Source organism: Emydura macquarii, unplaced genomic scaffold (assembly GCF_026122565.2).
Source record: "Emydura macquarii macquarii isolate MOO-44397 ecotype Brisbane River unplaced genomic scaffold, CSIRO-AGI_Emac_v2 contig_1451, whole genome shotgun sequence".
Lineage (NCBI taxonomy): Eukaryota > Metazoa > Chordata > Testudines > Chelidae > Emydura > Emydura macquarii.
The window spans coordinates 22,674,997-22,687,813 of NW_027131588.1; the positions used below are offsets into that span (position 1 = coordinate 22,674,997).

Genomic DNA, 12,817 nt, shown 5'->3' on the forward strand with positions numbered 1-12,817 from the left:
TTACAATTAATCTACAGAGGCCTGCTTCAGATGTGAGTACTGGGGATAATTGTCTATTTTACCCCAGAGTCCAAGACAAAGTGGACAGGATACTGGTCTTCTTGCCAGAAGGCTGTTTTTCCCCCCACAACCTTCTGTTCTTTTTCCTTGAGCGATTGAATTTATTGAGTATTTTGTGTTGTGAATCTGTCGACTTGAAGGGCTAAAGAAGAATGTTGTAAACCTGGAGCATAGATGGCAAAAGGATATAGCTAATTAGAATTGGAAAACATACAGGCGAGGACCAGTCTGATGAGAAAGGGCCTCACGGGTTATAGCCATATGGAGAGGTTAGGAAAGCTAAAGAGTCTGTTCTCCTATTGATGTGTAACTGTAACTCTCATTAATGTTAATCAAAGTGTGTGTGTGTGTGTGTGTGTGTGTGGCTGTACAATTATCTTAAATATGCATTCACTAGAAAAGAGGAAAGTCAAACAGGAACTCAGTTGAGATATATAATCTGAGGGTGACGGAGATAGTGGATTCCATACACATACGTGTTTGTGAATAAGCCCCTCTCTGACCCACTTTGCTAGTATTCATCTTTAGAGTTCTGTGGGATCTGGAATTTCCGTTTCGCAGGAAATTCTGGTATTTTGAAATGAGCTTTTCTTCCGATCAGAACAAAACATTGAATTTTGAAATTTCCCTCGAAATGATCTTTTCCATTGTCCACTTCCAGAGGCAGCGTTCCATATAAGGGGCCGGGGTGTATGGAGGTATTTGTGGTCCCTCCTGATGCACTGATGAAGGGTCTGCTGGGTAATGACAACCTGGGTCTCCTATGGATAATTGTGGGGTCGCAGGGCCTGCTAGTCTGCTTCGCAGGGATTACACTTCCCCTGCTAGTCTGCTTCGCAGGGATTACACTTCCCCTGACTCACTGGCTCAATGCGGAGCAGAGCCCATCCCTGTCTGAGCCAGGCTGCAGCTTGCCCTGTTGTTTTTGAGCATGCCTCGCTATCCCTATGCACGACGTAGATGAGAAGGGTCAGATCCCCATCCATCCATCCATCTGTCCATCCACAGCTGAGCCTTACTTCCCTCCAGAGGCACTGACTTTCCTTCTATTCCCCGCTGCGACTGGACAAAGGCACTCACCACAGCCTCCGTACCTAACCTGCATCCCCCGATCCCCACCGTCCTGCCTTTCCCAGTCAACTAGTTCCAGATATCTGCCATTTCTCTGCAGCAGTTCAACGTGGGCTGCCAATGGCCAGGCTGTGATGCCAAAGCTGTGCTGGTGGTGCCTGTGACAGGGCTATCTCTGCACAGAACCTGGCCGAGGATTGCTTTGTGGAAGGCCCAGGCTACTGTATTCTTCCTTTTCTGCCCCGGTGACTATCTCCTTTATCCATTCTGGGTGCAATTCACCCTGGACAGAGGGCTGGGACCAGGCTTGTGAACTGCTCAAAAGAAGGCTTAAGTGGGACTTTGTGCTGGTTCCTGCATGAGGTGACTTTCCCCCAATGTTTGCTGCTGATCAATGCCGGCAGTTAAGGGTACTGCTTACTCTTATTCATTCATCAGGACTGACTCGTGAGCAAAACATCAGGCACACAGGCTGTCCCTCTGCTCTGAGTGCATCTTCCCCAGGACATTCTTGACAAATGACTATGGTGAATGGTGGTTGGGGGCAGAAACTGAGATGAATGCATATGCTTGGTGAATATAAGAATACAAGAAATGGTGCTGGAGAGGGATGCTTAGCACTGCACTTGCCCCATACTCTGGATCTCTCTCTCTCTCACACACACACTAAATAGTTTGTGACAATGACTGTGATGAATGGCGGTAGGGAGCAGAAAATAGAGATTAGTAATTTCAGTGGATGAACTTGGCAGATAGATGTATATAAAAGAGTTGTATATTAGTATGGGAAGAGGACATGGAATGCATAGCAATTTGGAGTCCCTGTTACCCACCAGCCAGAGGTGGTGACCTCATCCTGCACAAACCAACCTGGTGAACCCCTGTGGTGAGCCGCTGGTTGAATGCCAGCATGACAACTGAGGAACCAAGCTGTGCACTTAGCAGATAGACGACATAGTAAGTGGACCTTCATATGGCATGGGGGAAACGTAGCCATTCCCCCAAATCCACCCTAGCCAGAGCCCTGGTACTCACTTGATTCAGACAAACAAGTGTCTGACGGCAAGTTTAGTGGCAAGTGCTGAGCGTAAACGGTCGTGGACAATTATGTGGGGTGAGTGGGTCAACAGAAAATTGAATGCAAAGTGTGCTAGACAGCTGGTAAATCTGGTTTATAACTTTCTGCTGCAGACAAGAAGTGACTTGTCTATTTTTAAATCCAGGGTTCCTGTAGCCCAGTACTCTGCTTGTTCTTGGCAAAAGCAGGATTTTAAATGTCCTAGTATATACCCTAGCCCTGCTTTCCTGCTCTTTGTCCCTAAAGCGCTTCTCTGCCCTCTCCTGGAGAGATTCAGAAGTCCAGCACTTCCTCTGTTTACAACAGGGGTGCCCAGCCTTGTTAGACAGAAGGGCCACATAAATCTAAACAAGTCTTGTGTGATGGGCCAAACAGATTCCACATAGTTTAATCGGGTTTAAAGTCACCTGTATAGATTTATTTTTTAAGTTCAGCTTGTTTCGTGTGTATTTGGATAGGTTGTTTCTATGTACAGTATTGCCTGTTTAAACACTTGTGTGAACTAAAATGATGTAAACATGACAACAAAATGCTACTGAATTGGCCGTTAGCATATTGTGTTGAAGCAGGCCGTGGGCCTTATGAAAGGCTCTGGCGAGCCGTAAGTTGAACACCCCTGCTTTATAACCTGTTCTTTACCCAGTCAAGGGACAGAAACGGTACCATGGGATCCTGATCTCAGCCACATTGGTGTAAATCTGGAATGGTTCTACTGAAGTCAGTGGAGCCAGTCTGGATTTACACTGGTGGAATAAGAAATCAGAATCTGGTTCTATGCACCTTAGGGATGCGGGCATACAATGCAGCACAAGAAACCAGCCTGGACACCACTAACGTCACGCTATGTTGGGGGTTTAGATGGGATTTGAGTGGTACATAAGCCTGGGGCTGGCTCTCGGTCACATGGAGTTTGCCGCAAACAATATTGTCAACCTCCCAGTTCAAAAATTGCGAGTTAGACCCCCAAAACTCATGAGATTTAAAAATGACATCAGGAGTGCTTTTTATTTGCCTGGAGACTGTACCGTTCACCTTTCTGATTTTTTTCTTAATAACCCTGAGTGCTGGAAACTGGCTTTTTAAATGAAAGCTGAGAGTCTCATGCATTCACATGACTACAGGAGCAGGGGTTTTAAGGAAAACACCAAATACTACAAGACTGGAGTTGGTAATACTGGTTGCCTGTTGCTGACAGTTCATACGCCATAGTCAACAAGTATTTGTACCAATGGTTTGATCCCACGGATCATATTCTTCCAAATCCCGACATGTTTGTGACTAATGCACAAACAGAAACAGGGGCTAAATATGCTCAGGAGGTTGGTTGTTTCTCCAGCTCTAATTACTCTGGGTTAGATTTTACCCCCTAAGTAGCAGTTTAGCTGGTGAGTAAAACCATGGACTGAAATCGGACTCTTTACAGACTAAGCAGCTACTCAGCGAGTGAAAGTGGTGGAATCTCGACCCGATATTAACAGTAATGGCATGAAATGCTGAATGCACTTGTGCCAACGTTTAAAAAGATCTTCTACAAGAGCCATGAGAAAGTATAAAGACAATGGAAGCCATTGCTTCAATCTCTTTTTGTTTCAATGGCTGGAGAAGTTAAAGCTTTCCTGCAGCAATGCAATGGGAGATGTGACGGCTTTAAAGAGGGGCAGACTTAATGAAGGCCCTGGGTATTTAACCATGAAGGAACAGTGGATCAAATCACATTCTCCTCCTCCCCAGTGCATGCGCGCTCACGTGCAGGCATGCACGCACACACAGATCTATCCCCAGAGAGTTGATGCATAGTATTTCTTTCGAACGGGGCTGATCATTAAACAGTGCTGTCAAGAAGTGTATCTGACGGGTCCTGGAATATCTGGTGGAAATCACGAGCCACTCACGCAGTGTTCATTCATCTAGTTTAGCTTCACTGTACTTCTGCACCATTTGTTTGTCCAAGACCCTGTGATGGTAATAACAGGCTGGTGGCTTTTCTCCCACTTCCTTTTTTTCCACCCTTTATCTCTCCTATCTCTCGCTTCTCTTTTTATTTTTTTTTCCCCGTGGCTGATGGATATGCAGAGTATGTGGGATGAAGCAAGCGATACTGTCACCGAACTGATGGTGTTCAGTGACTCCTCGAGCTCTTGGCTGGTCTGTACTGCAGGAGCCTGACACCCTGACCATTGAGGCATAAAAAACAGAGCATTGGACGCCTCAGCCTGTCAGGCACTAGAGCGTCCCCCAGAGAGGCTCAGAGATGTGTGTGTGGAGGGGGGGGAGGGGAGCAGCGGCTGGGGAGGGGAGAGGAGAGAGAATGAGAAAAGAATCAAGCAATGAAATGTTGGCTCGTTTCTACTGATGCTCATGCAGGAGTTCTGCTGGTTATTTAGAAAGCGCAGCCCAGCTGCTCAATAGCATGTACAGCACAAGCGTGGGGTCTTTCTGAGCCGCTAGCTAGGAGGGGACGGGGGATGCAGAAAGGCCAGACTACAGTGGGTGGGAATCATAGTGGGCTCTGCAGTCTGGGCTTTTTGGCAAGCCTCAGCGTGGCGAGAAGGACCCTCCAAGCAGTGAATCGGTGCATGTTATGCTGGAGGGAGGCGCAAGGCATGCTCAGGGTGGCCGGGGAGTGCTGCAGTGCTCAGGATCGTGGCTGCTGGCTCACCTTGGAGGAGGAAGGCTTGAGCTCTCCTTCACATTCTGGATGCCATGTTGGGGGGGCCTGGGTGAGATGGGAACAGGTGGAGTGGCCCATACAGCTTGCTGCCCGGTCCTTGTGCCAGGCTGAAGGACGGGATGGACCTGGCAGGATGGCCCACGTGACAGATATGGCAATTCACGCTGTCCTCGATCCCGCCACTGCCACAGGAGATGTCACAGTTTCAGGCTATATGCATTTGTATTCCCCCTCTGTGGTCACTTGAGGGCACCCTCTTAATGGTTTCTGGCTTCCAACCATCACCTCTCTCGGGTGGAGACCCGTGTCTCACTCCCTCCTGACCAGGGGTTTTACGTCTGCACAGCTCCCTGATCTACCCTCTGATATCCGTAGCAAGCCAGACTGCCTAGAGAACCTGCGCCTGTGCTTTGCTTTCTGTCTGAAGGCTCTGACCAGTGTGCGGCCCGCAGTTATGAGGTATAACACACCTCCTTCTAAGCAAGTGCATTGATTCCTGGGTAAAAGTGTTACAGAGAAAACACATGAAAACAGTAAAATTTCCAACACTCAGGCTAAAATGCCTACCAGGGGTTACCCCCGGCCCTAGGGTTCTGGTAGGTTTTAGTCCTTCAAAACCCACAACTGGTTTTCCTCATGGTTATAAGTTCATCTGTCTTAGCTCCAGAAGCAGTATGAAAGCCGGGCAGATCAGCCATTTCTTTATACAGCTTGCGCCTTTGATCTCGGCCTACTGTAACAGGTAAACAGCAGACAATAACTCTCTTCTCAGGGGTAGCTGCCAAAGGCTGGGATTTTGCATAGCCAGAGCTGGGTAACTTGCATTAACCTCTACCTAGGGATTCCCCAGGAAATCCACTAAATACTTAATGTCCCAGAAGTCAATACTTGTCTGGCATATTTTCAGAATAGGTTGAAGCTGGAGTGACCTCTGGTAAGCCTTTTAGCGAGCATGTAGTTCTTCGATTGTTTTAATATGTTTTCTCTGCAATGCTTTCCCCTTACGGATAAATGTGCTTGCTCAGAAGGGGATGTGTGGTAACTTGTACCTGCGGGCAACAGACTGGTTGAAGCCCTCACAGAGAAGGCAAAGCTCAGGCATTGGACTTTTTAGGCAGTCTGGCTTGCTGGGGATATCACAGTGTAGATCAGGGAGCTGTGCAGCCTTAAAACCCCTGGTCAGGATGGAGTGAGAGGAGTGTGTCTGCCCAGGAGAGGTGATGGATAGGAGCCAGAAACCTTTAAGAGGGTGCCCTGGAGGGACCACAGAGACCATTATGCCTCATACAGGTGCAATTACCCTGAAACTTTGACAGACAATACACCTCATTTCCCTGTCCTTGTGCCCTCTCATTGGATGTGTTGGCTTATGGTGGAGTGGCCCAGACATCTCATCATCATGTCCTTGTGCCATGCCCATCCTACCGTTTCTGGTTATTTTAAAGTAAAGTGGAAAGAACTTTGCAAATAGCTTGTGTCTGTAGTAAAGTAGTAAAAGTTGTGTCTGCCGTAAAGTAGTAAAACAAAGTGGTAAAAGTTGTGTCTGTTGTAAAGTAGTAAAGTGTTCCTGAGTAGTAAAGTTCTACTCAGTGGAAAGAACTTTGTAAATAGCTTGTGTCTGGCAGACTGTGAGGTTGGTCTAGAAATCCTTCACCATGTACAATGCATCAGTGTGATCAAGCCATTGGGAAGTAACGTATGCCGGAGAACTGAGCTGTCCTGAAGCACTTGAGGGAGAAAAGAGGGCACAGCATTCACCTATACAGTTACTAAACATTTGCTCCATTATCTCAGAGAGCTGCCAGTAGAACAGAGCCAGCCCTGTGCTTAGTAGTCTTAGGAAGTCAGTAGCAGTCTCAGCTGAAGAGGGAGTCAGGAGCAAGCGGGAAAGCCAAGGTAAAGCAGCCGGAGTTTGGATTGAGCAGGCAGTCTCAGCGGCAGAGAAAGGGAGCCTGCAGCTCAGTTGTACAAAGGGGCTTGTTAAGTGACCCTTCTCTGAAGCTGAATAGATATTTGAATTTAGTTCTATTCAGGCATGGGTTGCAAATTCCAGATGGCTCTTCTATTTTTCAGCCTGGTTCTTCCCTTCCCATTTACCGTGGGTTTGGGCAATGCTAATTAACCTTGGGAAATGTTAAGGACACCACAGTAGCAGGCGATGTTTACACCGTTACCATATGATGACCCTCCATCCTTCAACTGTTGATTCATTCCACTGGCACCAGGCATGTCTTCCAAACAGTCCCTGTTCCATCGGGACCTGGTAGATGTTCTGAAGCCCTGCCCTATCACCGGAATGCATTGGTACTCAAAAATATATCTGGAGGACTGTTGTCCCTACTGATATTTTCTGATGGGTATAGTATCAAATCTGTGCCCACAAACACAGACCATTAGAATCCCTTGTTAAAATGCCCACATGCTCCTTAGCGGATAGAACCCAGACTAGGGTGACCAGATGTCCCAATATTAGGAGCTTTGTCTTATATAGGCAACCCCCAGTCCCAATTTTTCACACTTGCTATCTGGTCACCCTAACCCAGACCCTTCCTCATTGAGAACAGAGCAGCTGAAGGAGATGCCTGACTGCAAATGGTTGTCATAGTAGTAAGCTAACAGACACCACTAGCGGGTAACATCAAGTCATCACACTCAGTGGGTTTCCAAACCAATGACACCTACACCACTAGTCTCAACATGACAACACAGGTGCCACTCTGTTCTCCAGCCCATAAATCATTCATTCACATTCATTAAATGCAGAACAAATCTTTACACTGGAAAGCTCCATTATGCTTTGTGACCACAGAGTATTCAATTGAATTTTTTAATTTTTCAATTTTCCGATTTAATTTTAATTTTTCAATTTGATGCATCTTAGTTATAACACTTGTCTCTCATCCCTCTCTCTTACTTCTCCTTCTCATCTGTTTTGTCTTCCTCCTTCCCAAACGCGGCTCCTCTTTTCACTCAGCACCTTTTCCCCAAAGTTTTTCACTGGTCCCTTTCCTCCTTGCTTTCTTCGCTATAGTTCATTTTAAAAAAAAGAAACAGCATGAACATTAAGGCAGAGTTAACCTTCAGGTACTGTGTGCCGTGTCCTTCATCATTCAATAGGACAGGGAACAGAGAGGAAATGTACATGCTATGCACGTTAATAGGAACAGAAATTTGGGAGTGACTCTCTTTCCAGTTTCTCACAATGATTAATAGAGTTGTACAGAAGTAATAATAATAATTAACAAATAGAAGCACCTGAGCCTTTCAGAGGAGTCTAGTAAAGATGGAATAGGCCCCTTTAAGGAGCAGTGTTTGATAATCTGACATTCAACCATGTGAATCTTTATTTTTCAATTGTATTCCTGGGAAAGTGTCGTCAGCAGTCAGCCTGGAGCAGCTGTTGGAGCCACAAAGAAAACCTCTGAGCGTTTAATGATAAAGAAGCAACCTTAGGGACACAGGAATACCCAGCTAGCTCAGACCTGAGGCCTATCTACCCCCTTACCCTGTCTGTGACAGTGGCTAGGACCAGAGACTTTAGAGAAAGGTGGAGTCAGCCTTGCATTAGGCAGCTGTGGAGCAATCTGCCCCTACAGTAGGTCTTCTCCAAGTCCCTGGTCTACAGAGATCAGTTTAAATCCTCCTTCGGAATGTACGTGACACACGTGAGCATTAACTACTTTAGCTTTGGTACTTCTGGGATCCATATAAATCTCCAGTCCCTTTTTGAAGAATACTAAGGTTTTGGCCTTAACCATGTCCTGTGACAATGAGTGTCACACAATGTGGAATTAGACTGCGGAAAAGTATTTCTTTTCATCTCTTTGTGTTTGCCTCCTTTTATTTTCATTGAATGTCCTTAGGTTCTTGTGTTATGGGGGAAGGAGAACAGAAATGCCCAATCTCCCTTCTTTAGATCAGTCGTCATTTTATGGACTTCTATCATGTTCCCTCTTATTTGTCTCCTTTCTAAAATAACAATCCCAGTCTTTTCAATCTCTCTTTGTCTATATTATTTTCCAGGCCCTTGATCATTCTCATTACCTTTGTCGGAGCCCTCTCCAGTTCTGGAATATTCTCTTGGAGATGGACTGACCAGCTCAGGACACATTATCCAGCTGAGGTTGCACTGCTGATTTATATAATGGCAGTACAATATCTTTTGTATTATTCTCCATCCCATTCCGCCATTGAGCTGTCTCTAATGGCACCCAGGTTGTTTTCCTGAGCTGAATACAGTTCATTCAGAACCCTATAAAGTATCCAAGGAGTTTAAATCTTAAACCCTTCTTCGTCCCTATACAGTCTCAATGACAGTCTCAGGTTTGCCCAAAGTCCAGTACTCTATAGAAAGCCTTTCTAATGACCATCTAATTACCAACTCCTTGGCTGATGTAAACGGGTGTAGGTCCCTTGGCCTCAGTGAAGCTACCCCAATTTATACTAACTAAGGATATGGCTTTACACTCTTAAATTATGCTGATGGAGTGATTTCAGTGTGCCTTGCATACTGTTCTAAGCATCAGCCATGTAGCTACTGCTCCCATCTCATCAGATTGCTTTACCTTCTTATTCTGATTTTCCTAAGCCATTTGGGCAGTTCAGGTGTGTGTGTACGTCTGGCTTGATCCAGACACTACCGAAGTCAGTGGCAGTCCCTTCATTTATTTCAAAGAGGCTTTGGACTGGGCCCATATTGTGTTTTAACTACCGCTGGTTGGGAATTTTTTGACAAAATGTTTTTCTGTTGAAAAATGTCCATTTCTTGAAACTTAAACCGTTTACGAGAAAGGGCTGGTTTTGATGAATTTCTTGATTTGGCAAAAAGTTTCAAATTATCTCATTTTGACACGTTTGGTTTTGGTTTCAAATGTTTTGGTTTTTCATTTTGAAATTTAAGTTGATTCATAGTAAAAAAACTTTCTTTAGAATAAAAAAGGTCAAAATCAAAATGAAATGCTTCAAAATGGTTGCAATGAACTCTTTCAATTGGCTTGAATCCAGTTTTTTTTCTTCTGATTTTTGATTCATGAATTTTTTTGACTTTTTGTCCACAGTCTGGGTGACAATAACTTCTGAAATCCCAAATCCATGAGCTGCATTACCCCCACTGAAAGAGGGAAAGCACACACAGCATTCTCTGACTTTATTTTATACTCTAGTTTTGGGACCTCCTCCCTATAGATAGAGCAGCAATATTATGGCTCATGCAAGCACAGAACAGTTCAGATGAACAGACTAGGACTGGCAAGGATCACTTCTGAATTTCTCTCTAGCTTTTGCCAATTGGGTGATGGCCTCAATCTTTTAATGTACTTTTTGGTATGTGTCTGTGTCTGTGTGAGAGAGGTGTCAGAAAAAATCATTCATGGCAGTTTGTAGAATAATAATAATAACAACAATTATTATTATTATTATTATTATTGTGTTGTTGCCTAGTGCTAGGTGCTGTACACACTCATAACAAAATGATGGTCCCTGGCTCAAAGAGCTTGCAATCTAGATATAAAACAAGAGATGACAAGTGGACAGAACAAACAGAGGGGGAGAGCAGAAGGTAACAATGAGATGACCTTGAACAGTGTGGTGATGCTGTGAGCTTACATGATGCTTTGCATGCAAGGAGCTCAAAGCCCTTCACAGATGTAAGCATCATTATGCTGGTTACAGAGCTGGAGAGAGGTTCTGAGGCTTGCCAAAGGCGACATAGTGAGTCAGAGGCAGCAGGTTCCTTGAACGAACTGAGACGGTGGCCAGAGTCGAGAACTTTAACCCATCCATCCCCTTCTGCCTTCGGAAAGCCTGGTTGAGGAGATATACGGCGCTTCTTGCCCTCAGCTTGGCCAAACTGGGGCTCAGATGTAGAACGGGAGTGCCTCAATACCAGGGGTGAGGCTCAGCATGAGCCCAACCTTCCTGGAGTTTCCCCTGAGGGTATCTAGCCTTTGTGTTCCCTGTCCTGGTGAAACAGCAGGAGACGGAGAGATTCCCACTGATTCCACTGCGGTTTGGGCCAGGCCCAGTCTGAGGAACTTGAGGAAAATCAAAAGGGAAACTCTCTCCACTTATCAATTTCCATTCCCCAGAGAATGAGGCGGGCCATAAAGCCTACCCTAAATGCTGCACTGGATATCATCTAGACCAGTGTTTCTCAATCTTTTTGATACCAGGGACTGGCTTCCTCTACTGTGTCAGGGAGATCTCAGGGACCGGTGCCGGTCCATGGACCGGTGGTTGAGAAACACTGATCTAGGCTGCAAAATGTAATTAACTGCTTCTTCCCCCTCACTTTCTCTGCGTGCGTTTGAATGTCAAATGACCATGTGTTTTGTTTTCTCTTTCCCTTACTTAGGGAGCGAGTTTTCTGGAAGTCCATACAGCCACCCACAATATTCAACATATAATGACTCCTGGAGATTTCCCAACCCTGGATTGCTAGGTGAGTTTTCCTATCTGAGTTTTCTACAGGAGCAGCTGGCTGGCTGCAGCTGGTGCATGTCCTGTAGGTGGCTGTGCACATCCTCGTGGGATGTTTGGCCAGCCCTTTGTAGAACTGGTGCACACCCAGTCATGGTAAGTGAAAAGTATCTCCTTGCATAGCCTCGTGTGTCCTCGCTGGATTCCCTCTGACTGCCCACAAGTGACTGCAATCCTGCTTCAAGATATCCTAGTGCAGACCTCTGAGCCTGCATGGGGCCCTATCTCTCTGCTGTCTGTTCTCTCTCACACTTACACTGACACACACACTCACACATGCTGCCCCATACCTTGCCCCCATTCATAGACACATGCAAGAGTCAGATTTATTATTTTGAGGGATGCAGAGTCCCTTGCATGCAGAATGTGGTATGATCATTGCGCTGTTAAAAAAAAAAATCCTATGATGTGTAATCAGTTGAAAATGTTTGTTTCCAAAGTACGATAAATTGCTTATGACCAAATCCAAGAACACATAATTGCCTACAAGGTTAGTTTAGCCTGCTCATGAATTTCTACCAATGCCCATTCCTTTCAGACCCCATTTCATGTCTGCTTTTTAATTTTCCTTTTGCCACAGATCTGGGCGGGCTTCTGCTACACCTGTGCAAAATCTCTTCATCTTGAGGGGAATCTCATGAGTCTGTGGTAGCAGATACTCTTGCAGATTCGGGCCCTAACCTACAGAGTGAGCATAATCCATTTTACACTGCTGTCTCAAAAATTGGCCCACTTTGACCTTATATATACACTGCACTCAGTAATTAGAATTTCCCTGCACAGTTTGCATGGATGAGGTAGGCGAAATACCAATTAATTGTCATCTCTCAAATACAGGAATAGAGTGTTGTAGAATTCTCCAGATTTATGGACGACAGGCTGATATATCTGACCTCCAGCAGAGGAATAATTGTACATTTTGGTCATTTTTTTTCATTGTTTCTTTTTTGTAAGTAATAGAATCTCTGAGTAACTGAGCTACCCAAGTTTATTCATCGTGATTCTTGTCCTTAAACAAATCCTTCGGGCAAAATAGACAGCTGTAGCACCCATGCCATGGAGCTGTAGAATACTGCCTTATGCAACTAAGGGTCTATTAGTGCTTCCATCATAAACTAGGGGCCAGATGCTCAGCTGATGTAATTTGGCATAGCTCCATTGAAGCCAACCAGGCTACATGGATTTAAGTCAAAGTAGGATCTTGCCCAGGAGTTAACATGAGACTTTCATTTGGATGCATGAATCCACTTTAAGTGAGACTGATAGGAGAGGGAGGGTGTTCTTCTGCAACTCTTTTCAAAGAAAATGACTTGGATCACTTGAAATTGCCCTGTTCTGTTCATTCCTTCTGAAGCATCTGGCATTAGCCACTGTCGGAAGACAGGACATCGGGCTAGGGGGACCACTGGTCTGACCCAGTATGGCCGTTCTTATGGTTTTAAATTGTACAATTGTAGCAA

At 45.3% G+C, this 12,817-nt stretch overlaps 1 protein-coding gene across 1 annotated transcript in view; it reads left to right on the plus strand.

Moving 5' to 3' along the window:
* PAX5 (paired box 5) overlaps positions 1 to 12,817 on the plus strand; it is a 198,831-nt gene that overhangs the window by 173,085 nt on the left and 12,929 nt on the right. The window contains exon 9 of the mRNA XM_067553470.1: positions 11,233 to 11,319. Coding sequence (XP_067409571.1) covers positions 11,233 to 11,319 — 87 coding nt within the window. The remainder of the gene's footprint in view (positions 1 to 11,232; positions 11,320 to 12,817) is intronic.